The sequence below is a fragment of the Ziziphus jujuba genome, chromosome 2, assembly GCF_031755915.1.
Source record: "Ziziphus jujuba cultivar Dongzao chromosome 2, ASM3175591v1".
Taxonomy (NCBI): Eukaryota; Viridiplantae; Streptophyta; class Magnoliopsida; order Rosales; family Rhamnaceae; genus Ziziphus; species Ziziphus jujuba.
The window spans coordinates 26,350,070-26,373,136 of NC_083380.1; the positions used below are offsets into that span (position 1 = coordinate 26,350,070).

General features: G+C 30.9%; 1 protein-coding gene, 1 long non-coding RNA gene and 3 other non-coding genes across 5 annotated transcripts; 1 reads left to right on the plus strand and 4 right to left on the minus strand.

Annotated features, from left to right (window-relative positions):
* The first annotated feature begins 1,781 nt into the window (after positions 1-1,781).
* On the plus strand, positions 1,782-8,566 carry LOC132800765 (uncharacterized). The gene is made up of 9 exons (XM_060815031.1): positions 1,782-1,934; positions 2,440-2,503; positions 2,601-2,775; positions 2,972-3,026; positions 5,837-5,916; positions 7,585-7,723; positions 7,812-7,988; positions 8,095-8,114; positions 8,395-8,566. Exons 1-9 carry the CDS (start codon positions 1,782-1,784, stop codon positions 8,564-8,566), a joined length of 1,035 nt encoding a protein of 344 aa, XP_060671014.1.
* A 3,150-nt stretch (positions 8,567-11,716) lies between these two features.
* LOC112491845 (uncharacterized) lies at positions 11,717-14,106 on the minus strand. Its single transcript, XR_007241201.2, has 2 exons — positions 13,878-14,106; positions 11,717-12,117 (listed from the first exon to the last, which is right to left on the minus strand). It is a non-coding gene; the product is annotated as an uncharacterized LOC112491845 (long non-coding RNA).
* Positions 13,147-13,226, minus strand: LOC112491856 (small nucleolar RNA snoR122). The gene has a single exon (XR_003056205.1). It is a non-coding gene; the product is annotated as a small nucleolar RNA snoR122 (small nucleolar RNA).
* On the minus strand, positions 13,427-13,511 carry LOC112491850 (small nucleolar RNA R44/J54/Z268 family). Its single transcript, XR_003056199.1, has one exon. It is a non-coding gene; the product is annotated as a small nucleolar RNA R44/J54/Z268 family (small nucleolar RNA).
* On the minus strand, positions 13,744-13,817 carry LOC112491893 (small nucleolar RNA Z267). Its single transcript, XR_003056231.1, has one exon. It is a non-coding gene; the product is annotated as a small nucleolar RNA Z267 (small nucleolar RNA).
* Positions 14,107-23,067: the final 8,961 nt, after the last annotated feature.

Below are 23,067 nucleotides of genomic sequence, written 5' to 3' on the forward strand. Positions count from 1 at the left end.
GAGAACAACGAGTAAGGCTTAAGACTATCTGGAGACAGAAATAAAAGGAAACATGGCTTTTAGAGTGGGACCGAAACTAGCACTCAAAGCAAAAGAAGGAGAAACAAAATTGACCTCATTAAGAAGGGAGATGTTTGGCTGCAGGACAAGGAGCAAATAGGTCTCTACTTCACAGATGGGTACACAGATTTATTTACCTCTTCCAACTCTGTCTTTACTAGAGCACTAGAAGAGTTGGGAGAAAGGTACATCACAGATGGAAGAATATCAAACTCATGGAAATACCATCGGAGGAGGACATAAGAAAAATAGTATGGGAACTTCACCCTTTTAAGGCCTCCCGACTAGATGGATTCCCAGGAGTTATCTACAAAACTTATTGGGCCACGGTGAAATCCCAGGTCATCAAAATGATTGAAGAAAGTTTCAGCACCAAAACCATCGCAAGAGGAATCAACAAAACCATGTTGGTTCTCATTCCGAAGACGAAAAATGCAATAAACTTCAACCATTTTCGCCCAATTAGTCTATGCAACTTCAACTACAAAATTGTTACCAAAATCATTGCCTCAAGATTAAGGCCCTTGTTGCTTAAAATTATTTCTTCACCTCAGGAGGACCTTCGTTGAGGGAAGATGGATAGCAAAAAACATGGTTGTAGCACAGGAAGTTGCTCATAAGTTCCGGAATCACAAAGGAAAAAATAGATTAATATTTATCAAGATAGACATGAAAAAAGCTTACAATAGGCTTGAATGGGTTTTCATCACCAAGTTTTTGAAACTCTAGAGTTTTTCAGAGTACTTTAGAAGGTTGACATTCAGCTATATAAGTGCGGTAGATTTTGACCTGCTTATTAATGGCAGCAAAATGAATTTGATAAGCTCAAAAAGAGGAATTCAGCAAGGAGACCCCCTCTCCGTTTTTATTTTCATCCTCTGCTTAGAAATCTTCTCGAGATTGGTGGAAAGAAATAACTACATACAAGGGATCAAAATTAGCAGGAATGCACCAGCTATAACACACCTCCTCTACGCCGACGACATTTTGATGGCATGCCGAGCCAACTTACACAATGCGGAAGGAATCTAAAAGGTACTGAATCGATATAACAGCTGGTCAGGCCAAGCTCCAAACTACGATAAGTCTTGGATTTTCTTTTCCAAGAACACTACCGGAAAGACTAAGAAATTGGTTAAAGAGAGGCTTGGCTTCAAGGTCCTATATTCAGGCTCCATTTACCTTGGAAATTCCCTTATCATAGGAAGGAACAAACGCAAGAAATTCCTCCATCTTAAGGAAAGGATGTAGAACTTCCTAGAGGGATGGCAAGGTAAGACCCTTTCAAAAGTAGGCAAGGCAATTTTGATTAAATCAGTTGCTCAAGCTGCCCCTATATACACAATGTCGACTTTCATATTTCTAAAATCTATTTGCAACGAGATGAATGCTCTGATCAAAAGATTCTGGTGGGGGGCAAAGGAAGGCAGCAGACATTACCTAGCGCTAAAAAACTGGGGAAGCTTACGCAAACCCATAGCTTCTAAAGGCCTAGGGTTTAGGAAATTTAAAGACTTCAACATAGCTCTCTTAGCGAAACTCGGCTAGAAATTAACCAAGGCAAAGGACAACTTATGGACCTGTCTTTTAAAAGCCAAATACTTAAAAAACAAAACTTTCTTTGGATGCAAGTTCAAAGCTGGGAATTCGTATGTGTGGAAAAGCATTCTTGGTTCAAAAGAACTAATTCGAAAATGCTCTTGCTATAAAGTCAGAAGCGGATGGAGTATAAATCCCTGGAAGGACCTTTTGATCCCAGAAGTAGAAGGGAAAAGCCCAAAATCAAAGAGGGAGCTGATGATAACCAAGCTAGGAGAGTTGTAAATCTGCTGAACCCTTCTACTCTTATTTGGGACGAAGCAAAGCTACAAGAGGTTTGTGATCAAGAAGCCACAATAGAGTAAAGATTCATGAAGCCGACATAGAAGACAAACTTTTCAGGACAAGCATTAGCAACAGAACCTTCTCAGTTAAAAGTTGTTATAACATCCTTGTTGGTAACGGGGAACCTTATGACAACCTCTAGAAGGAAATATGGACAGCCAAACTTCACGAGAGATTGAAGATATTTCTTTGGAGGCTTGCTGCAGATGTGTTGCCTATGAAAGGCATCATCTACGAAAGAACTGGCATGGGAGACCCAAGATGCCCTTTTTCTAGAGTGTCCAATAGCAAGAGCAGTCGCTTTCTATAGTAAATAGGCCTAAAACTAAACTTAGTAGCCTCCAACAATGTCGAGGACTTGGTTAGGTGGTGTGTAAATCCTTCCCACCAGCTACATTCAAAACTAGGAGGAAAAGACTACACCTCTCTGCTCTTGACCACCTTTCTCTACATTACTTGGGAACTACGGAATGACTTATTATTTGAAAACAAAAGAGCTATAGCTCAGACAACGGCAAGATGGGAACCGCTCGTAGAAGAATTCAACCAAGTGACTCTGGCAAGTGATATCAAGAATCCACCTCGCAGAGACACAACCTAGCAACCCCCCAAAAGCAACAGAATCCATATCAATATAGACGTTGCATATTCTCCAGGTAATTCAGCGATAGCCTTCATAGCCAGGGATGATAAAGGCGTAGTTCGACTCCTTGCTGCCAAGCTCATACCACCGGTAAGAGACGACATAGTTGAACTCAAAGCAATCGAATCGGCAACATCTATTACGGAGGAATCGGCTTGGAAAGATGTTGATTGGCTTTGCGATGCTAGGTAGGTGGTTGATCAGCTGAATGATTCTTTTAAGCCCTACGAATGGGAATAGTGGGAGCTAGCTGTAAAAATCAAAACTAAACTGAAAGACAACAACTGACAATTTCTTGGTCCCAAGACAAGCAAACAAATATGCTGATCTAGCACCCAAGAAAGCCTTAAAGGATAACTTATCTTTTTTCTGTTCTAATACTAGCTTTTGTAACTACCTTGCTTCTGTTTTAGTTCAAATCCTCTCTGAGAAGAGATCTGTTTGTTCTAGGGGTTAAATCGGTTTCTTTATTCTGGTTCCCCTCCCATTTTTTATGCTTAATGCAATTACTATTACAACAACAAAAAAAACAAAAACAAAAAACACTCAGAATTCCTCAATCAATCCCAAATAACAACCAAATTTTCACCAAATTTTAACCAATGTTACTTCGAAAGTAGATAAGGATAACTTTGAGTTGGAAATGGTATGTGTAATTGACTGTGGAAGAGTTCTGGGTGAGACAAGGTTTTGGATAATGGCTCAGGGGAAGAGGTGATAAAAGAGTAGCAGTACAGGGCATAGAATTAAGACAAAGAAAAGGACAAGTAGGGCCTGTTTGTTTCACCGGATTGGACAGGATTGTGTCCCAATCCGGTGTTTGAAAGGAACAAATGAAGAAGCCGATAAGTTAGCCGCTACAGTAAAATAATCCCCCGAGAGGAGGATTAAGCTGACCCGCCCTTCCCCCTGGGTCAAATTTCTGTCCGAAGCTCATCGAAGGCGTTGCTGGTGTCTCTCGAGTGCCTTTGCCCAGATCAAGCGTGCCTCTGCCCATATCAAGCTCTGAATATGTGAGTTTGCCTTCTTCTTTCTCTTCTCATTGTTTGTCTGCTTCTTCTTCTTCATGTTTCAGTTTATTTCTTTTTTATTAGATCTGCCCATATTCCTCTTTTTTGATCTGCCAGAAAAGACTTTTTCTTTTTCTTCTTCTCTGTTCTTGTTCTTCTTCTTCTTCATCTACATTGTTCTTCTTCTTCTTGGTTTTTCATCAACACACATTCAGGCCATATTTTTCTTCTTCGTTTGTCTTGTTCTTCGATCTGGCAATTTGTTTTTTTCTGCAATTTTATTTTCGATCTGGTAGTACAAATCTGGAGGAAAAAATGTCTTCTTCTTCGTTCTTCTCTTCGATCTGGCATTGTTTTTTTTTTTTTTTTTTTGCCATTTTTTTTCTTCTTCTTCTTCAACCTAGGAGTACAAATGTGTAGAAAAAATTTCTTATGCTTCTTCTTCTTCTTCTTCGTTCTCTGATTCTGGGTGCTCCATCTTTCAATCTTTATCTTTTCATCAACCACGTATGAAATTTTTTACTTTTGCAAGATTGTGATGCCAAATAACATATTATCCATCCTCTAATTACTAAAATTTTATCTAATTTATCTAAAATTTCAAATTGCTATCCTCTACATATTCTGTATGTTGTATTGAACTTGTGGATGCACAAATTTTGCCGTTAGGCTAGTGTACAGTCCGTGCTTCCAAGGTTATGTGTTAGTGCCACATTTAGATAACATCTTGATAACATCTTTAGAAAATTTAATCTGGTGGTTTCTAAGCTTTCAATATGTCTTAATGAAATGCCAACCAAAGAAGCATAGTTTTGACCAGAGAAACATAGTTTTGATGGCCATCAGTAAGAAAGGGTTGATAAATCTTGAAACCTGAATTAAGTGCATGAAACTTATTTTAATCGCCCAATCACATGGGACTAGATTGGATCAGACTTTAGTGTGAAATTTGGAACTTTGTTTCATCTTGTTGGATGAAAGTTAGCAGTTATACTATCTTAATTTAAGTATGGCGGTTAGAGATTTTTTTTTTTTTTTTGGGTCAATATCACATTGAGATTGACAAAAACCTTTTAATTAACCCGTAATTTGGGGGGGGGGGGGGGGGTGGGTGGGAAGAACAACTAATGTGTAGAGCATATGCAGTTACTGAAAAGTAAAACGCCTATTTTGTTACTATGTGCTATATATTTTATGCATTTTGTCAAGCAGATGTTGGCCAAGTATGCAGATGTGATCCACTCATCTCCTTTTTCTGTTCCTTTTAAAGGCATGCCTTTCATGCCTTCCTTCTATGTTCTTAGAAGATGTAAAGAAAGCAATTATGTATTTTTATATTACAAATTAAAGCATCAAACTAAGCTAGCTACAGCCTTGAAATGGCCACATATATATATATATATATATATATATATTATATTTCTTATTCTTGGAAATTGTTAATTAAATGGTGTTATCATATTGACAACAACCTCTAGTCCATGTCACAGATGGAAAGAAAACTTGTGGATGATATGGTCACCCAAAGAGGTCAACTTTGGAAAACAGATGTCTATATATATTTTTGTCTATCTGGATGCATAGATCAGGGTCATATACCATGTACCATGATCTCCTTGACCACAATTTTATCAAAAAGAAAAATGGCCATCCATCTTATCTGTATATGTTCATTCTTACCCACTACCCTTCACAAAAGTTCCACATGGTGTACCTTAAAATCCAGTTGGTTTCTGAGAGATATCATAATAACTTGTACCTTATTTTTCCAATTTTTTTAATTTGTTTCAATTTGGGTTTTTGTAAGTTTAATTAACAGTTAATCACTTTTTTACATAAATAATATTAAAAGTAATACAGTTAATCACTTTCTAATAAAATCTCTACTCTTGAAAGGGGTTGCTTTTACTTGAAGTATAAGAGCAGATTACCCATACATATGAATATTCTAGTGTTTATACAGGGATTTTGTCTTATCAAATGTCTTAACTTGTTGAAGAAGGCCTCCATTTTTTTTTTTTCCATTTTATTTCTTCTTCTTCTTCAATCTGCTAATACATATTTGTAGAAAAAATTTCTCCTCATTCATTCTTCATCTTCGTCCTTCTTCTTCTCCTTCCATCTGCCATTGTTTTTTTTTTCTGCAATTTTATTTCTTCTTCCATATTTACAATGCTTAGTGTACAGTCATGTCAAGTTTATACATTTGTTAATGTTGGACTTGTCCTTCTATGCGTAGGCTGTGAATGCTGATTCTGTATCGGAGTTGAGTGAACTTGGAAATCAATTAGCCAACAAAAGCCGTTATCTAAAGTTGAGGTATGCAGCTATCTACCTACAGATATGATTGTCAATGTATTTCTAACATATTTTTCTTTCTCTTTTTAACATTCATTGATTAGACTGTTCTGTTTTTTTTTTTTTTTTATGTTATTAGTTGACTGCAATTTATCCTTTGAATGCATTGCTTTTAAATTTAATATGGAAAATAAAAATAAGTGTAGCCACATCATGCTAGAGAAACAGAGAAAGATAAAATTAGATCTAGAAATCTAAAAATAAGTGTTGCCACATCATGTTCTGTTTTTTTTTTTTTCTTTGTGAGTGCTTACTTTGAATATTGACATGAAAAAGTATTTGGAAATTAAATAGAAAGAAATCATCATCTATTCTAAAAACTACAGTTAATAAAAAATAAATCCAAGAATGTATATCAAATTCATTTTTCAATATAAGCCTAAAAGCTTGAGAATATTTTTACTGGTCTCAACTTGAACCAGGGACCCTCAAGAGAATACTTGTAATGTAAGTCCACTATAAACAAGGATGTGTGCTAAGAATGGGAAGAGATTAACTTAGTCGTTGCGCCTAATTATTGAATAAGCAATGGGAAATTAACTATACATGATGTGGTTGGTGTTGAAGGTAGATGGATGAGGGCCCCAAAGCATGAAATTGTATTGAAGTTTCGTTCTCATTGAACTTTGGTTTACTTTTTTCCTGAGTGGGGTTAGTTCCATGCACAATGCAGTTCTTTGATAAGAAAATAAAGAAAAGGAAAGCAGAAAAAAAACAAATTAACGCTTTGCGGTTTAAATGAAAAAAAAAATAAAAAAAAAATAAAATACAAAGATTATGCTTGAATAATGATTAGACCAGTCCTTTACCAAAATTTAAAAATGAAAGTATGCTTAGATTGGTCGAAGATGATTTGCAAGCTGAAAGCCAGAGAACGAAACCGACACCAAACTATAATAAGTTGGGCCTTAAACATTGTTATTTAGTTTACTAGAAGCCCAATTTTCAATGCAAATGATTGGACTCATGTATACTTGTATCCAACTGGTGGATGGGCTTGTGGTCCGAAATCTTTTTTTCTTAAAATTTTTTTAAGAGATGGCCCAGTTATTTGTTTCTAGTAATCTTTTCAAGTATACTTGTATCCAACTGGTGGATGGGCTTGTGGACAGAAATCTTTGTTTTCTCAAAAAAATTTTCAAGTATACTTGTATCCAAGATATATTTTTGTAAATTATAATTTTTTTGTACATTAAAATGTTATGTTTGTTTTGTTTTTATTTTTATTTTTTATTTTTTCTTTTTTGTAGTGAATATGGATCGAAGAAGATTAGCTGTATTATTGATGCTTCCAAATGATAAGGCATTAGAATATTTTTGTACATGCTTTATAGTTGTCGGGTTTATGTACATGTATGTAGCAATGCGATTGAGAAATGATAGAGGTGTTAGGAATCGAATAAATAGGACTGCAGAGTTGCGTTCGTCTTTTGTAACTAGTTTGTTGGACAATGATGTTAACTGTATTAGTCAACTTAGGATGGATAGGAGAACATTTGGTATTTTATGTCAGTTATTACGCCATGATGGATATGTTAAAAGAGATGGTACTGTTACATTGGAAGAGCAAGTGTGCATATTTTTGCATATAATTGCTCATCATACAAAGAACCGTACAATTATCACTAGATTCAATAGATTGGGGGAAACAGTTAGTAGATATTTCAATTCAGTGTTGAATGGAGTGTTACGTTTACATGGGACATTGTTGAGGCATCCTGAACCTGTGTCAGATAATTGTTCGGATGATAGATGGAAAATATTTAAGGTATGTTAATCAATTAGTTTGGTTACTTTATTTAATTCGTAGATATATGTGGCAATATCTTATGTAACTAATTTTGTTTGTGACCTAGAATTGTTTGGGAGCATTAGATGGAACTTATATTAAGGTTAATGTATCCGAAATCGATAAGCTGAGATATCGAACCAGGAAGGGTGAGATAGCCACAAATGTCTTAGGTGTATGTAGCCCAAATATGGAATTTATATTTGTATTACCTGGTTGGGAAGGTTCCGCTTCAGACTCAAGAGTACTTCGAGATGCATTAAGTAGGCCAAATGGATTAAAAGTACCCACCGGTAAGAGCAATCCTTAAAGTTCATATTGTAGTGGACTAACATTACGTTATCTAATAGGAGCCATTTTTCTGTGTTAGGTTATTATTATTTAGTGGATGCTGGTTACACTAATGGTGAAGGATTTCTTGCACCATATAGGAGAACAAGATATCACCTTTCCGAATGGAGAGATGGTTGTGCACCTGCAAATTATGAAGAGTATTTCAATATGAAGCATGCATCTGCTAGAAATATAATAGAAAGATGTTTTGGGGTTCTAAAAATGCGATGGGCAATTTTAAGGAGTCCATCGTTCTATCCAATTTCAACCCAAATTAAGATAATTACTGCATGTTGTTTGATACATAATCTTATTAGGAGAGAAATGGCACTTGATCCTGGAGAAGCTGAGTTTGATATGAGTAACGATGCTGACATAAGTGGGGATGAAGATATTATAGGATCAATTGGTTCTTCGGATCAATGGACTAATTGGAGAAATGAGTTAGCTAGGCAAATGTTTGATGAGTGGAGAAGTCGTCGTGGTTAATAGTTGATTGTTATGATTTATATAATTTTGTAACTATTTAATTTTATGGTGTTTGTTACATCTTTTGTATGAAGACTAAATTATATTAAATATAACATATGAGAATTTTATTATTTGTTATTAAATTCATATTTTTTATGGTATTTTTGGAATCATGGAATTTTTACATAAATAGCAATGGAAGCTGGAGGTAGCAGTAACGATAATAGGGGTGGTGACTCTAGGCATACATGGACTCAACGAGAGGAAGAAGCTTTACTGATTATCTTAGATGAAGCTGTAGCTAGTGGGCAACGTTGTGATACAGGGTCATTTAAGCCTGGCACACTTACTATGATTGAGAGGCGACTATCTGAGCTGTGTCCTAATTCGAGACTGCGAGCCAATCCACATATTGAGTCGAAGATGAGAAAGTGGAAGAAGCAATATGGTATAATATATGACATGCTGAACAAAAGTGGATTTGGATGGAATGACTCTCTTAAATGTGTGGAGGTTGACAGTGAAGAAGTTTGGCAAGCATATGTGCAGGTTTTGAATATTATTTGAAAATATATGTTAATTTCAATTTTAGTTTGTTATCTAGCATTTATTTTTTCTTAGCTAAACGTTGGCTTTTTGTATTTTAGAGTGCCCCAAGTCCAAAAGGTTGGAGAGGAAAATCTTTTCCTATTTATGAGAAGCTTGCTAATATTTTTGGGAAGGATCGGGCAACCGGACGTGAAGCACAAACTCCAATTGATATGATAAATGAAATAAATCTGAACACTGCAAATGAACCAATTGATAATGTCGATTCTCCAATGTCTGTGAATCGAGGAGGTAGTGAACCATCTACACAAGTCCAAGCAAGAGGTAAACGAAAATCTAGATTGAAGGACGATGACATTGTAGCCGGGTTAGGCAATGCAGCAGAGAAATTATTTGATAAATTGGCTGCAAAGTTGGAAAAATCCGAGGCTTATTATCAACAATATTTAGCTATGGAGCTTGACAGGTTAGGATTTGAGGCCAGTGATAACCTCAAAATCTCTAAGGTAATGTGATCAGATCCATCGAATATAGAGGTTTTTAAGGTTATTAAAACGGATGCAAGGAAGATTGCATTTGCTCGTGACTTTTTGGATAACTAATTTAGTAAAGTAGTGGACTACATATTTCTGTTTATGTATGGGAGGATGATAATTATGAACAATTAGGTTTGAAACTTATGAACTTGTTGTATGGTGGTGGATGTTTGTTTCTAAATTTGCATGTAAGGATAATTTTATGATTATGTGTTATGTTTTAGAATATTCATATGCGCGTGATTGAGTTGATTTATTGATTTTTTAATTGTATTACTATATTATATTATAATGTATTCTTATATGCAGGAATATTAAATGGTAAGGAGAAGAGTTTATGTTGTGTTTAAAGGTAGAGAACCAGGGATATATAATTCTTGGCCTGAATGTCATCAACAAGTGTAAGGATTTAGAGATAATTTAAATCAAGCATATAATACAACCCAAGAAGCTGAAATTGCATATGTTGAGTATGTAGAACAACGGATGCGGAATCGTAATGACGCAAATCTAATACGACATACCACCGCACATACACATGCTCAAATGAACAATGAATGGCGTAATGGTTTTATAGTAGGTTTTTTATTCGAATTGCTAGCAACAAGTGTATTTACTTATTTGTTTTATAAGTAAATTATCCTTGTAAAATCCAATATATTTATATTTATGTAGTACTTGTTATTTGAATTGCTACATGTTAAATCTATATACATATACGTATAATTTGGATATGGATATTCTTATATTATCAACAAGTTCTTAATTACATATACTGTTAATTATTTCTTTATTTGTGAATAATTGTTATTTATGATTTACCATACTAAAATTTTATTTTTATTGGTTTTGGAAACAATATATTTATGTAATTTATGGGTTGAAAAAATATTCAATTGTCTTATGCATACCATTAAAATATATTTATTTTTAATTAATTGTTATTTATGGCATACTATGTTTTAAGTTAATTTTAAGCTATTTCTAAAGTTATATATTAATATTATTTGTGAGTGTATACAACAAATTTTGTATATTTTGCATGTATATATAAATTATATAAATATATAAATGTACAACTTTAATTAGATGTAATAATTTTTTTTTCATATAAATTTAACTTTTAAAATTTTTATTTTTTTTAAATTAAAAATATAATTACAAAATAGTCTTATCCAGTTTGATTCGGCACCAAATATGGTACAATTAATCCATCATTCAGTCTAGAACTATATCAAACATAGTACTGTATTAATTATCCTATCCGATCATATCCGATCCTGTCCGATCCAGACCTATCCGGTGTACCAAACAACCCCGTAAGGGGTTTTATCTGAGCCCGTGACGGTGTGGGTTTTGGTCTGTATACTTTTTTTTTCTTTTCTTTTGTTTTTCAAGAGAAACTCCAGTTGAAAACACACCATAAATACGAGGAAAATTTTTTATTTCTATACATAACAAAACAATACTGAAAAAACAAGAAAATAATGCGCCATGCAGTGATAGTTAATAAATTACTCCAAATTATATAATATTTTAATTCCTTTTTGCATGTAAAATTTATTTTTTCAAATTTAAAGTATATAAGTATTTTAATTTATAATATTTTAACATTAATGAATAAATTTTACATATAGTATTATTGCCACATTAATAAAATATTTAGATAATAATAACTTGAATGGAAATATTTAAATCATTATAAAAAAAAAATTGTCTGGATAATTTTAAAAAAAGAAAATTTATAAACTTTTTCAAGAAAACTGAAATAGAATACAATTTCCTAAACAAAATATCATTCTAAAAAATTAATTTTAAATATTTTTTAAATACAATTTTAATTTTTAATTTGAAAATATAAGTTTATTTAATTATTTATAAATTTTATCTCCTATAATTAACTAAACATAATTACCTCTAAAACCTGAACCCAAAACACTAATTTTTTGAACATCAATTTCCCTCCGCACTTTCCTTTTTACCCAGGTGTCTATGACTAAAACAAAAAATTTATGCAAACATATCGAATTTAGAAGTCCCATTAAAACGCAACAAATTCCATATTCTTGAACCATATGTTTTGGGGTATTAAGAACCGTGCGAGGCTCAGAATTCATCGAACTCCATTCATTCTATCTTACATTTATTTTACAGACCAAATTTCTTTCCTCCAATTGAAAACGAAAATGTCCATTTTTTTTTCCTGTTCAGTTGCAAGTCTTGTAGAAATATTTATTTTGGATCTATTTATGAACCAAAGCAGAAGGTTTCTGAATTAATATCTTATCTTTCTTTTCTGGTGAACAGAATATCAAAATCTTCTAACAAGATTTTCATAATTTAATTGCTACTACTACAATTGCATATTTTTTCATCACATCTAATTCCAAAAACGATTATTACACCAGGGCTATAGATCAAAATCAGATTACAAGTTGCAGGAATAAAACCACATCAAGTAAACTCCATTGGATTGAATTGGAGCTGGTAGATGGAGAGAGAGAGAAAAAAAAAAAAAATTATTTCGAAGTTTGAAACACATTGCAAAAGGCAAATATAATGTGAAAAAATAAAGGGCATAATAAACAATTTTATATGAAACTTTTACCAACACAAAGAACATCGCACAACTACCTGCCGTCTAAATTTGTAAGGAACAAAATTGTAAATTACACCAGAAAAACTAAAACATAAAAAGAAAAAGACAGCCTTCATATACTATCCAGCGGAACTAATCACACATGGTGCCTATTGGAGCACAATTTTATTATTGAGCTTCCACAATTGCACCATTCAAATCTCCGTTCTTTAAAACAATCATCAGGCTCACTTACCACAACTCAAAAAACCGAAAGCAAATTAAGAGCAACTGAACTAGATTAGAATTGAGATCAATTAACACCCTTAAAAAGAGGGTACTAAACAGCAAACTAGATAGATTGCCATTGTCATATTTTACCCTTCGCATAAGAAAGTCAACTGCAGAGCAAAGTTGCCATATCAAATGCTTTATATAGATAAGCATTGAAAGTAAAATTTCTAATTCATTACGCATCACCATTTGCATTGAAATGGTGAAAGAACTATTCGACAGAATCAGCGTACCATGAACCCCTCTTACAAATACATGATCCCATCCAGTATATGGACCAACATGTAAATATTTCAGTATTGAAATTAAAACAAGAGTATACACAGCTTCAGAACTCAAGATAGACGTACTGTCTTCTAGGAAGAATATCACAACAAAATCTTGCCACTACAAGAATGGTCAAAACCAAACATCATAAACACAAAAATTAGAACCTTAACAAATTTGCAACTTAGCTAATATGCTTGTTCTACATCATGTTAAACATATACATATACAGCGACCCAAAAAAAAAAAAAAAAAAAAAGACACTACAACAGATGCAGATGATGTCTAAAACACTATAGGAGACAGACCAAAAAAAAGGAGTAAGCTTTGAAACAAAAAACCAAAAACATAATAATGAACTATGATACGGGTTCTGCCTCAGAGGTAGTGACAATTACATATATCATCATATGTAATCTGATAATACGTGCATTAGTAAAATCCATCATTGGCAAATGCCATAAAATTTAGAACTACTCAAGCCAAGTAGCAATTTCCAACAAAGATAGATTATCAAAAAGAACACAATCACACTAATCTGTAGATGAAGAGAGATTAAAATATTTACGGACGAGAACAAAAATCAAAGTCATAAAAAAGGCAAAAAAGAATTGGAACTTTTATAACAAAATAAGAAAATTGATTAAATGAAAAAGCGCATCAGAGAGATTCCCATTTGACAAATCACCATTCTCCTAAGGAGTGCTGATGTCCCTGTCTGTTTATCGTCATTTGCACACTTCGATATATAAATCAAACAACTTTTTTATGCAAAACCCACATTCGGAAAACAATAAAAGACTAGAAGAACCCAAAAAATTAACACATAGCAAAAGTCAACAATTTATAATATACATATATATATATAATAAAAAAATCAAGGTAAAGAAATATTTGTAAATCGCTAAAAAAGATGATAAATTTCAAACGGAAAAGACTTGGAAACCTTAAAAATCAAAACTTTAATAAAAATTATGCCTCAGATTTTAGTTGTGTTCATGGATTCTTGATCTCATAGTATATTTAAACCCATCCCAGGCACATTCATAGAGAAAAACACAACAAAATAACAAAAGCGAAACAGAAAAAGAACAAAGGAGATTACGATCTATGAGTAAGCGCCGAAAGGAATCACTACCCTCATGAAGAACCAAGAGAAAATTACAAAGAGTAAATGCCAACCCTAAATCCCCTAAATCACGAACATTAGGGTTTATGTCCGCGAATTTGGAACTGGGGACTTCTGGCTCTGGAATGATCGTATATATAGCGAAGTGAGAGCTAGGGCAAAGACTAGGAACTTCTTTTATCATATATAGGAGGATGAAATCACAACCGTTGACTTGAAATGCTACCGAAAATAAAAAAATTATTATTATTAGGCATCAACAGCCCAGTCTATATGAGCTGGCTTCGAATCTCACCAGCACAAAAAAATACATAAATAAATAAATAAATTTGTAATGATACCCTTGTATTTCTACTAAATGTTAATTTGGATCCTTTGTTTTATCTATTTCCACTCATCTGTCTTTTTGCTTGTTTTATCAGCGGACTTTGTAAAACAAGAAAATGGTTTTTTCTTTAAATTTAAAGAATATATATAATTGATAGAAGAAAGTGTAGGGAAAAAAAAAAAATTGTCCATGAAAAGGAAGGTATGATTGAGAAAGGTAAGTATGATTATACCATTTTCTAATTTATTATTTTTTTAATTACATTTTTATTATGGAAAATATCAGTATAGTATTTTATATTTTATTTTTGTTTTAACATAATATAATTTTTTAATATTCTTATTAAGAGAGTTAAAATTTAACCCATTTATTCTTTTTTTGACCACTTTTTTTTTTCTCTTCTATAGTTTTTTTAAGAACTTAAAAAAAAAAATATATATATATATATATATACATACTTCTTTTAAAAGTATTAAATTTTTAAAATATTGGAGCTAAAATCTTCTCCCAATTTTTTTTTAAAAATATAATAAGTTATATATAATAATTATGATTATCTCAAATACAATTTCAAAAGTTAATCTTATTAACATTTAGTACATATGAAATTGTTTCTTTTTTCTTAACAGCAAAAATAATTTTGAGTGCGATTATGTTATTTTCATCATTAATTTTCATTTTTCTTTATTTCTAAAAATAGGTAAAAAAAAATTAATTACATGAAGGGTAAATTAGTTAAATTCGTACTTTATTTTTGAAAATTGATACTAATGTTAAAACAAAAATAAAGTATACAAAGCTTGTATTAATATTTTTTCATAATAGGAATGGAGTACTGAAAAAATAACAAAATTAAAGAAGCTATTGTGATATTTACCCATTGAAAATTAACAGTGATGGAAATTGAAAGACAAGTAAGAAGAGAAAATAAATTGAGAGAAATTAAAGGAGAGTTAGAGAAAAAAACAGTTGCGAGATAATTTTGTTTGTATATGTTATTCACTATTTTTTTATTTTGTTTTGATTTTTTTCTTTTGTAGTATATATTATTCACTAGACAATAATGTTTTTCTTTTTTTAAATAAAATATTTTACAACCTTTAAAAGTTAACAAACAAAATAATTCTTAGATAAGTAACAGAAGTTTATTCTTTAAAATCTCTTTTTCTTAATTTTACATTTAAATTATGTGTACATTGATTATCTTTGCCTCAACCTAAACCATGCAACTGAACTGGCTGGAGGGATGGTATACTTGGTATGCCATTTTCCTTTATTTTATGTGTTGTGTTTTGGTTTTTACTTTTCCATTTTTTTACCGAATTTTGGTAACAAAAAAATAAAATAGAAATCCATTTCCATCACTTTTATATCGTGGTATAATTAATCCGACTTTATAAGTATATTGTGCATACAGAAATGTTTTTTATTTTTTGTATAACCCAAAAAAAAAAGAAAGAAAAAACTATTATTGCAGGATGCAGTTTTCAACAAAAAATGCTTCAAAAAAAGTTTTATAGCAAAAAAGATAGTTGGGGGTGAAATAAATAGACTTGGGCTTGGGCCTTGGTTTAAGTCAACCCAAAGACAGTTGGGTGGTAAGAAAACGAAACTGGAATCACCAATTTTTATTTTTTATTTGTTTTTGGAAATGCATTCAAACTTGTTAAAGTTAGATAATTCTAGATTTACTAAACTTATTAACCAAATTTTTATTATCCAATGACTTAGTATCATTTCATTGAGTTTATATTCCATGATTTCTATAATTTTTCAACATTAATAAATTGCGGATTTGAGTTTTATTTTTGCTATTATTAAACCTATGAAATAATATTTAATGATAGCTTGTAGATGATGGTGATAATTGGTGGATTGAGTTTCCATATGAAAAATTGCTTGAGTTATGTTTTAACTGTGGCAGACTTGGACATGTTAAAATTGATTGTTATTGGTTGGTGGTTGGGATCAAAGAGCAATATGATGGTTGGTTAACGGTTAGCAAAATATTTGTTACAGCACCAAACGATGCTGGGTTATGGTGGGCAAATACATCAAGAGCGATCACATTGGTTCAGACGAAGGATACAAATGATATCTTGCCAAAACAGGTTTCTTAAAGTTCCAAAAGTGGTTTTTCATCTACATATAAAAGGATAATGGTGGTAATCTTTCTGATGCGTCATCTCAACTCAAGTTCTATTCGTTATTCCTCAATCATTGTTAAAAACAATTCATAATACTTTTTAATGTCAAATGTGATATGATATACTATTAGGATAGAAAATTGTTAAAATAAAAGATCTCCATCCTATAACATCCACTTAACAATGGATTACATTTGGTTGATCAAGCATCGCAAAAAGTGCAATGATAGAAGGGGTCTATTATGAAATTTACTCCTTTTGTATGATATGTATATTACTGGTTAAAACAACGTTGTAACATAAAACACTTACCTTAGATGGGCTGTTTCTTTCTTTTGTGGTAATGATCTTACATGGGCCTTAGGGAAAAGACTAACAACATGGGGCAGCCTAGTTTCTTAGACAGGTGCATACATTAACTTATTGGGCTTGTTTGACTAAGCCCATAAAATATGAAAAGGAGTTTCGGGTTTTTGGAAACAATGGAAACTTTTTTAAATTGCCTTTTGGACGAGCATACAGAGACTCACAGATAAGCCTTTTTTTTTTTTTTTTTTTTGTTAGATGAAGAAATTAAAAGAATTTTGATGATGAATTTTTAAAATATAGTGTTTAAATGTAATTATGATAAATTTAAGATGCTTAAATGAAATTGAAAATTTTCATTCGTCAATAATAGTAGTTAATGATAAAAAACAGAAGCAAAAACTAGAGCAAGCATAATTTTAAGTTAATGATTTTTAAAAATTTTTTTCCTTTTTTTTTTTTTTTGAGAAAAGAAGATTTTACCGTTAAATTTTAAATATAAGATAAATAAATTATCATTAAGTAGTTATTGTTAATTGCGCTGTTCTAAGAAGGCTAAAGTTGATGATTCAAGTTTTCAATGATCTAGAATTTATATATCTACATCTCCAGTATAAAAAAGTGAACTAATGGAACAATCATGGGTTTTAATAAAAAAATAAAATAAAATAAAATTCTTTACCCTGGCAAATAACTGCATTGCTAGCCGAGTCAAAATTGGCTAAATAAAAGTTGAATAGAAATAAAATTGAAATATAGAAAGGATAAATTGTAATTTCTGAAAACACAAAAGATATATACAAAAAGTGCAACAATAAAAGGCGTCTATTATTTGACCAAATGAAAATTAAATAAAAGGGGTCTATTATGAAGTTTACTCTTTTATAAGATAGGCATACATAATTGGCTAAAACGTTGTGGCACTTGTGGTAATAAAATTTGTTACCTTAGATGGGCCTTGGTAAGAGAAAGAATAAAAAGATTGGGCAGCCTAGTTTTGTTGATGCATACATATTCAACTTGTTGGGCTTTTTGAAATATATATATATAAGCCAACAAATGATTAAAAAAAGATTATCTTTTTATTTGGTGCTCTTCACGGCCTAATTTATTGTGGTGGAATATTTTTATTTATTTATAATTCATATTAGGGTTATAAAAATATTTTTAAATTTATTGATTAATTGATGTGATAATATGTAATTGATTTACTTTTGTATTCATTTAAAGATTTACTAATCAATTAATATTTCTAATACATTGATATCCAAATGTCTACATAAAAACAATAGTTTTTGAATAAATACTCTCTTTAAGTGATATATTGACAACATTTTTCTTAAAAACTGTCATTTTAGAATGCATCCGTATATGTTAAGAACAAAGAGATATCCACACTATAAAAGAAAAATAATATCTCTAACATGTATTATTTAATAAATAAATTTAGTTAATATTTTGGAGCTTATAAAATTATTGTTTATTTTCTTTTAAAAAAACACATTTATTGTTTATTTATCTGTTTTTGCAATGTATTGTAATATAATCAATTTAGTCATTTTGAAGAACCAAAAAAATATCCAATACCCAAAAAAAAAAAAAAAAAATTACCCCCAAAAAATCATAATAATAATAAAAAAAAGTTAAATGAAAATCTTGAGATGGTGGACCATGCACATATCGGCTTGTTGTCTAGTAGTTGAGATTTTCTTTTGTCTGTGTTTTCTATCATTATATTTTGTCCTCGTATCTTCGTACATATATTTCCATAAACCAACAAATTTATAAAGATTTTTACGAAAAAGAAAATGTACAATCCCGATGAAAATTCGAATGAATGTAAAATTTTCAAAAGAGGGACATAAAAACTTCAATCGATCCCGTAAACTTGTGGTAGGATAGGAATTTTAAAATTTAATGTTAATTGCACTTTATTACTTTGTTTAGCTCCTCAATTTTTTTTAATAATGATTTAGGCCTTCAAGTTTTCAATTTTTTATAAATTGATTTAGTTTTCAATTTGACAAATTGATTGGTACTGGTTCTACCTATATGGATTTCACATGATTTCTTTTTTTTAATCTAAATATGAAAAATTCTCACTCTTCAATTCTATCCATGTAAACAGAAATTAAATCAATCTACAACAAATTAAAATTTGAAATTTTAAATTATTATTTTTAAAAATTAAAAGTCTAAATCAACTAATCCTAAAAGTCTATCAAACAAACCAATAAATGTTTATGCTCTCCTTCCCCTATCTCAATTTAAGGTTGGAGATGAAAGAATAAAGAGCTGCACTTTTTTTACCCTCTTAAATCTGATACAAATAAGCTTGTTTTTTGGTTGATTGGCCAGATGCAAGCCATTGGACATATTATATAACATTTGCTGTTTGAATGCTATGCTAAATTAACATTTTTAGTACGTTTCTTTTATTTATTTATTTAATTTTTTTTTTTTTGAAGACAACATTTCTAGCAGTTGAATTAGAAAAATTATGTCAATGTAAAAATTTTAGGATGAAGTTGTCATTATAGCATTTTCCGTACGTTTGAGATGATGGTCTAAGATGTATTATGTTTCTATATCATTTCTTTCCATTTCTAACTTCAGTTTCGTACTTCATTTTTATTATCATAGGCATATCAAACCCCTTCCTATTTTACATTCCAACACTCCACTTTTTAATTTTTACTATTGTTACTAATATTATTATTATTTGGTATTTTTCATGTCTCCTAATTCTATCTTTTTTTATTTTTTCATTGTTAATTACACGTCTCCTACTCTATCTATTCGTTTTCTTATCAAACTGTCAAAACTTGTATCTAAATTAAGGGCTGAGAATTTGATTTAGACACCCAAAACGAAAAGGAAAATAGGTCCCAATCCAACTTTATTTTTCTGACACCCGATTTCGGTTGATCTACATGGAAACGCTTTTACAAAAAACCATGAGAGAGAATTCTCCAAAATCAAACCTCAATATTATCATGTTGGCGTCTAATCAAACCCATTGCTTTCTTGCTTTGAACAAAATATTTTTCCTCTCGAGTTTTCTCAAACCAAGTACTACAAATCACATTTGACGTCTCAAAGAAATGAAAATTGTTTTACGTGTCTGGCTTATCCCCTCTTTTATCAAATCTGAACATGTGGGTTTTTATTTTTTATTTTTTATTTTTTGTTCTAAGGGTTCAGCATGAACATGGGCTCGGATCCATATGGTCCAAAAATCATAAGAAGAAGGGGTAGCTTTCATGTATTCATTTCTCGCCGTACATATCTAGTAGCTATTGCTGCAGCCTTTTTTGTTGGGTCAAGATCATGAAAACTTCTGGTCCAAAATAACGGATGCAAAGCTTTTTGCATGTTAGTCACGACACTACTATTTCTTCATTACCCTTACCCTATCAAATCATATTGAATATTGATTGCTGCTTACACCACTTTCTTATGTTTGAAGCAATTAAAAATTCTACTAAAGAAAAAAAAAAAAAGAAAAAAGAAAAAACGACAAGATGAGTACAAGTTGGGATGATTCCCCTTATCTTCATTGTACTTTCGTCAGGGTGGAAACGATAAAGATTGTTGTCAAAACTCGAAAGAGTGTGAATGTAAGAATAGAAAAAAGTGATGAAAAGAATGTAAGAATAGAAAAAGTGATGAAAAATTTTAAAATAAGCTATTTAATTGTTTAATTGTGTGTAATTTGTTTATATTATATGTTAATATTTGTTAAAGTTCATTCAAATATAAATTAATGATAAAATTAAGGAAAATTGAGGAGAAAGGAAAACATAAATTTCAAATTAAATACAATTTCAATTTATGTTTTTTTTTTTTCAAACTTATAATTATTTAAAATATTTAAAAAATTATAGCCACCTTTTGTTAAAATTTGACATAAATAAATTTAATGATGCTATCAAACGACCTTTATCGATTTTTGTTTTTTTATTGCTTTAATAAACATGTGCGAGGGCCAAGATCAAATTTCATTACTTCGAAGTCTTTAAAGTGGTGATATAAATAATTAATCCTAGTAAATCTTGAGAGTTGAGATACTATGCATCATTTTAACATTTACTTTATTTTACAGAAAAATATATAAGTTCTCTTTTAAATTTGCATATCCTCGATCGGCATGTTTTGTTTTTAGTTAGCAATAAAAGAAAAAAACAACATTGGACATATTATTACAATGATTTTGTTTGGACATGGAAGAAGTACAATGAATTTGAACCAAGTATATATCGTTCTCATTTCAGAAAAGTTAATGATAAAAAGTCCAATTAAAATATAATAAAACCCTTCTTTATAAACCAGTTTCTTCTTCTTCTTCTTTTGATTTTGATTTTTTGGTTTTTATTGCCATTGGCCAGATTAAGAAAAGAAAAGTAAGACCGACCACATACATTAATTTGAAACTTTATCAGCTCTTTATTTGCTATTTACGATGACAGCTTTCTTTTTTTTCCCGGACGAGTGCTACCTAAAGTGCTTTCCTTATCACAAAGAATCAAATGATTAATTGAGATAATTAATTGTGTATAATAATCATCAAGTACACATACAGGTAAAAGCAAGCCGCATAATAACATGTAGACAAATGCATGCATTCCAACATACGAACAAAGTCATTACTAGCTTTGTAATTCCCATCCCACTTTTGACTCAGATATTATTTTTAATTTATTTATTATAATATAGATGATATGAAATTTTTTACTCCAACTTTTAGAAGATTATCTATTTTAAAATTGTTTCAAATGAAAGTACGTTTAATTCCAAAGGTTTTTTCAATTCTAAGTACCGTGAAAAGATTTGAGTTGTTAAAAAATATTAAATTTATATTTGAGGTATTATTATTTCACACTCAAACAATGTAAAATTGAACATCAAATCGTTTTTGCCAATAAAAATCTTTCAGTGTTACACAACTGATACGTGATTGTGTCCTTTCTTACCTCACATCTTTTAAAGTTCATAGGCTCATAAATTTTCTCTTGTCAAAAATCCAAAGTTTGAATATCTCCAAGGAATACAATAAATTTCTTATAGTGTTTCTATTTGCTAAATAAAATTTAAGCTAAATACAAAACAGTTTGTTTAACGAGCTGTATTGACGAGGCTCACAGAAACAGAAGAAGTTGTGCAGCTCCAGCTGCCTTAATTGAAAAAATTGAAAATTACTAATTTAAAAATTGAAGTACTTTAAACCCATAGCAATTAAATTATAGTTAAAAAAAAATCAAGAATACTGCTTCTTAAATTTTATGCTCTCTTCTTTATGTAAATGCTCTTCCTTGTTCATATTATCATTTTTCCCATCTAAGAAAAACAAAAAAAAAGCTACATAATGATAAATTATATTTGCTTTTTATGGGTTATGCATGTTACCAACTCACCCTAATATCCTTTTCAATCAAAATTTGTCCATTACCAGAGACCTTTTGTTATGATGTCAAATATTTTTTGTCAAACAGCATTTATATATGAGTTAATTAAATGGGAAATGTAACTATCTCCATTTCTTCATTGAATCACAGCAATATCTCTCTCTCCCCCATATCTATAGCATGTTACACTTTCACACAGAAAGCATATTAGAAAATAAAAAATAAATAAATAAATAAAAAGTTAAGCCAACTATCCATAACATCATAAAGAGAAAGATGCCGCTAAACTTTAGTGTTTTATGTGACGATGGCAAAGGGATAGATATATATCATTACATGACATGACAAACGATGTGATTTTCAATATCTATATTTCTCCTCTTTTTAATTTTAAGAAAAATAAAAAAGAAAATCGAAAGTTTCAGCAAAAAATAAAAAAAGAAAAGGCAATTACAGCATTGAATTAAGTAATGTTGGGAAATATCATTAGGTTGTTTTCAAAATTTTGCGATTTATTTATTTTTTTTCTTTTTTGTTAAATTGTTTTCGGATGATGAAAGAATCCTTGAGAGATAAGGAAATAACATAAGAAAAGAGATTCCGGCGGTAGAGATTTCAAGAAGGATAGAAAGAATACAAAATTACATATTATATGCTTTCACAATCAAATATACGGTGCATGTAGTACGTGTCATATATCCCACAATTTCGGTCCTTGAAAGTTGCTTTCCAATTTCTATGCCATCACGCTCGCCCTCAATTCCTCTCTATCATGTTTCTCAACGTCTATTTTCCGCCGTTTCGGTCCTTAAATCACTTTTTATTCTTCCAAGATTTCCAGAATCTCTTGGTCCCATGGTTAACATCTAAGGTTTCTGTTTTTATTTTGTTTTTTATTTTTGTTTTTTGTTTTTTGTGGAGACTGCTACAATAGGAGGACATTTTGGATACGCAATCATTTTAGAACCATGTCAAAAGAA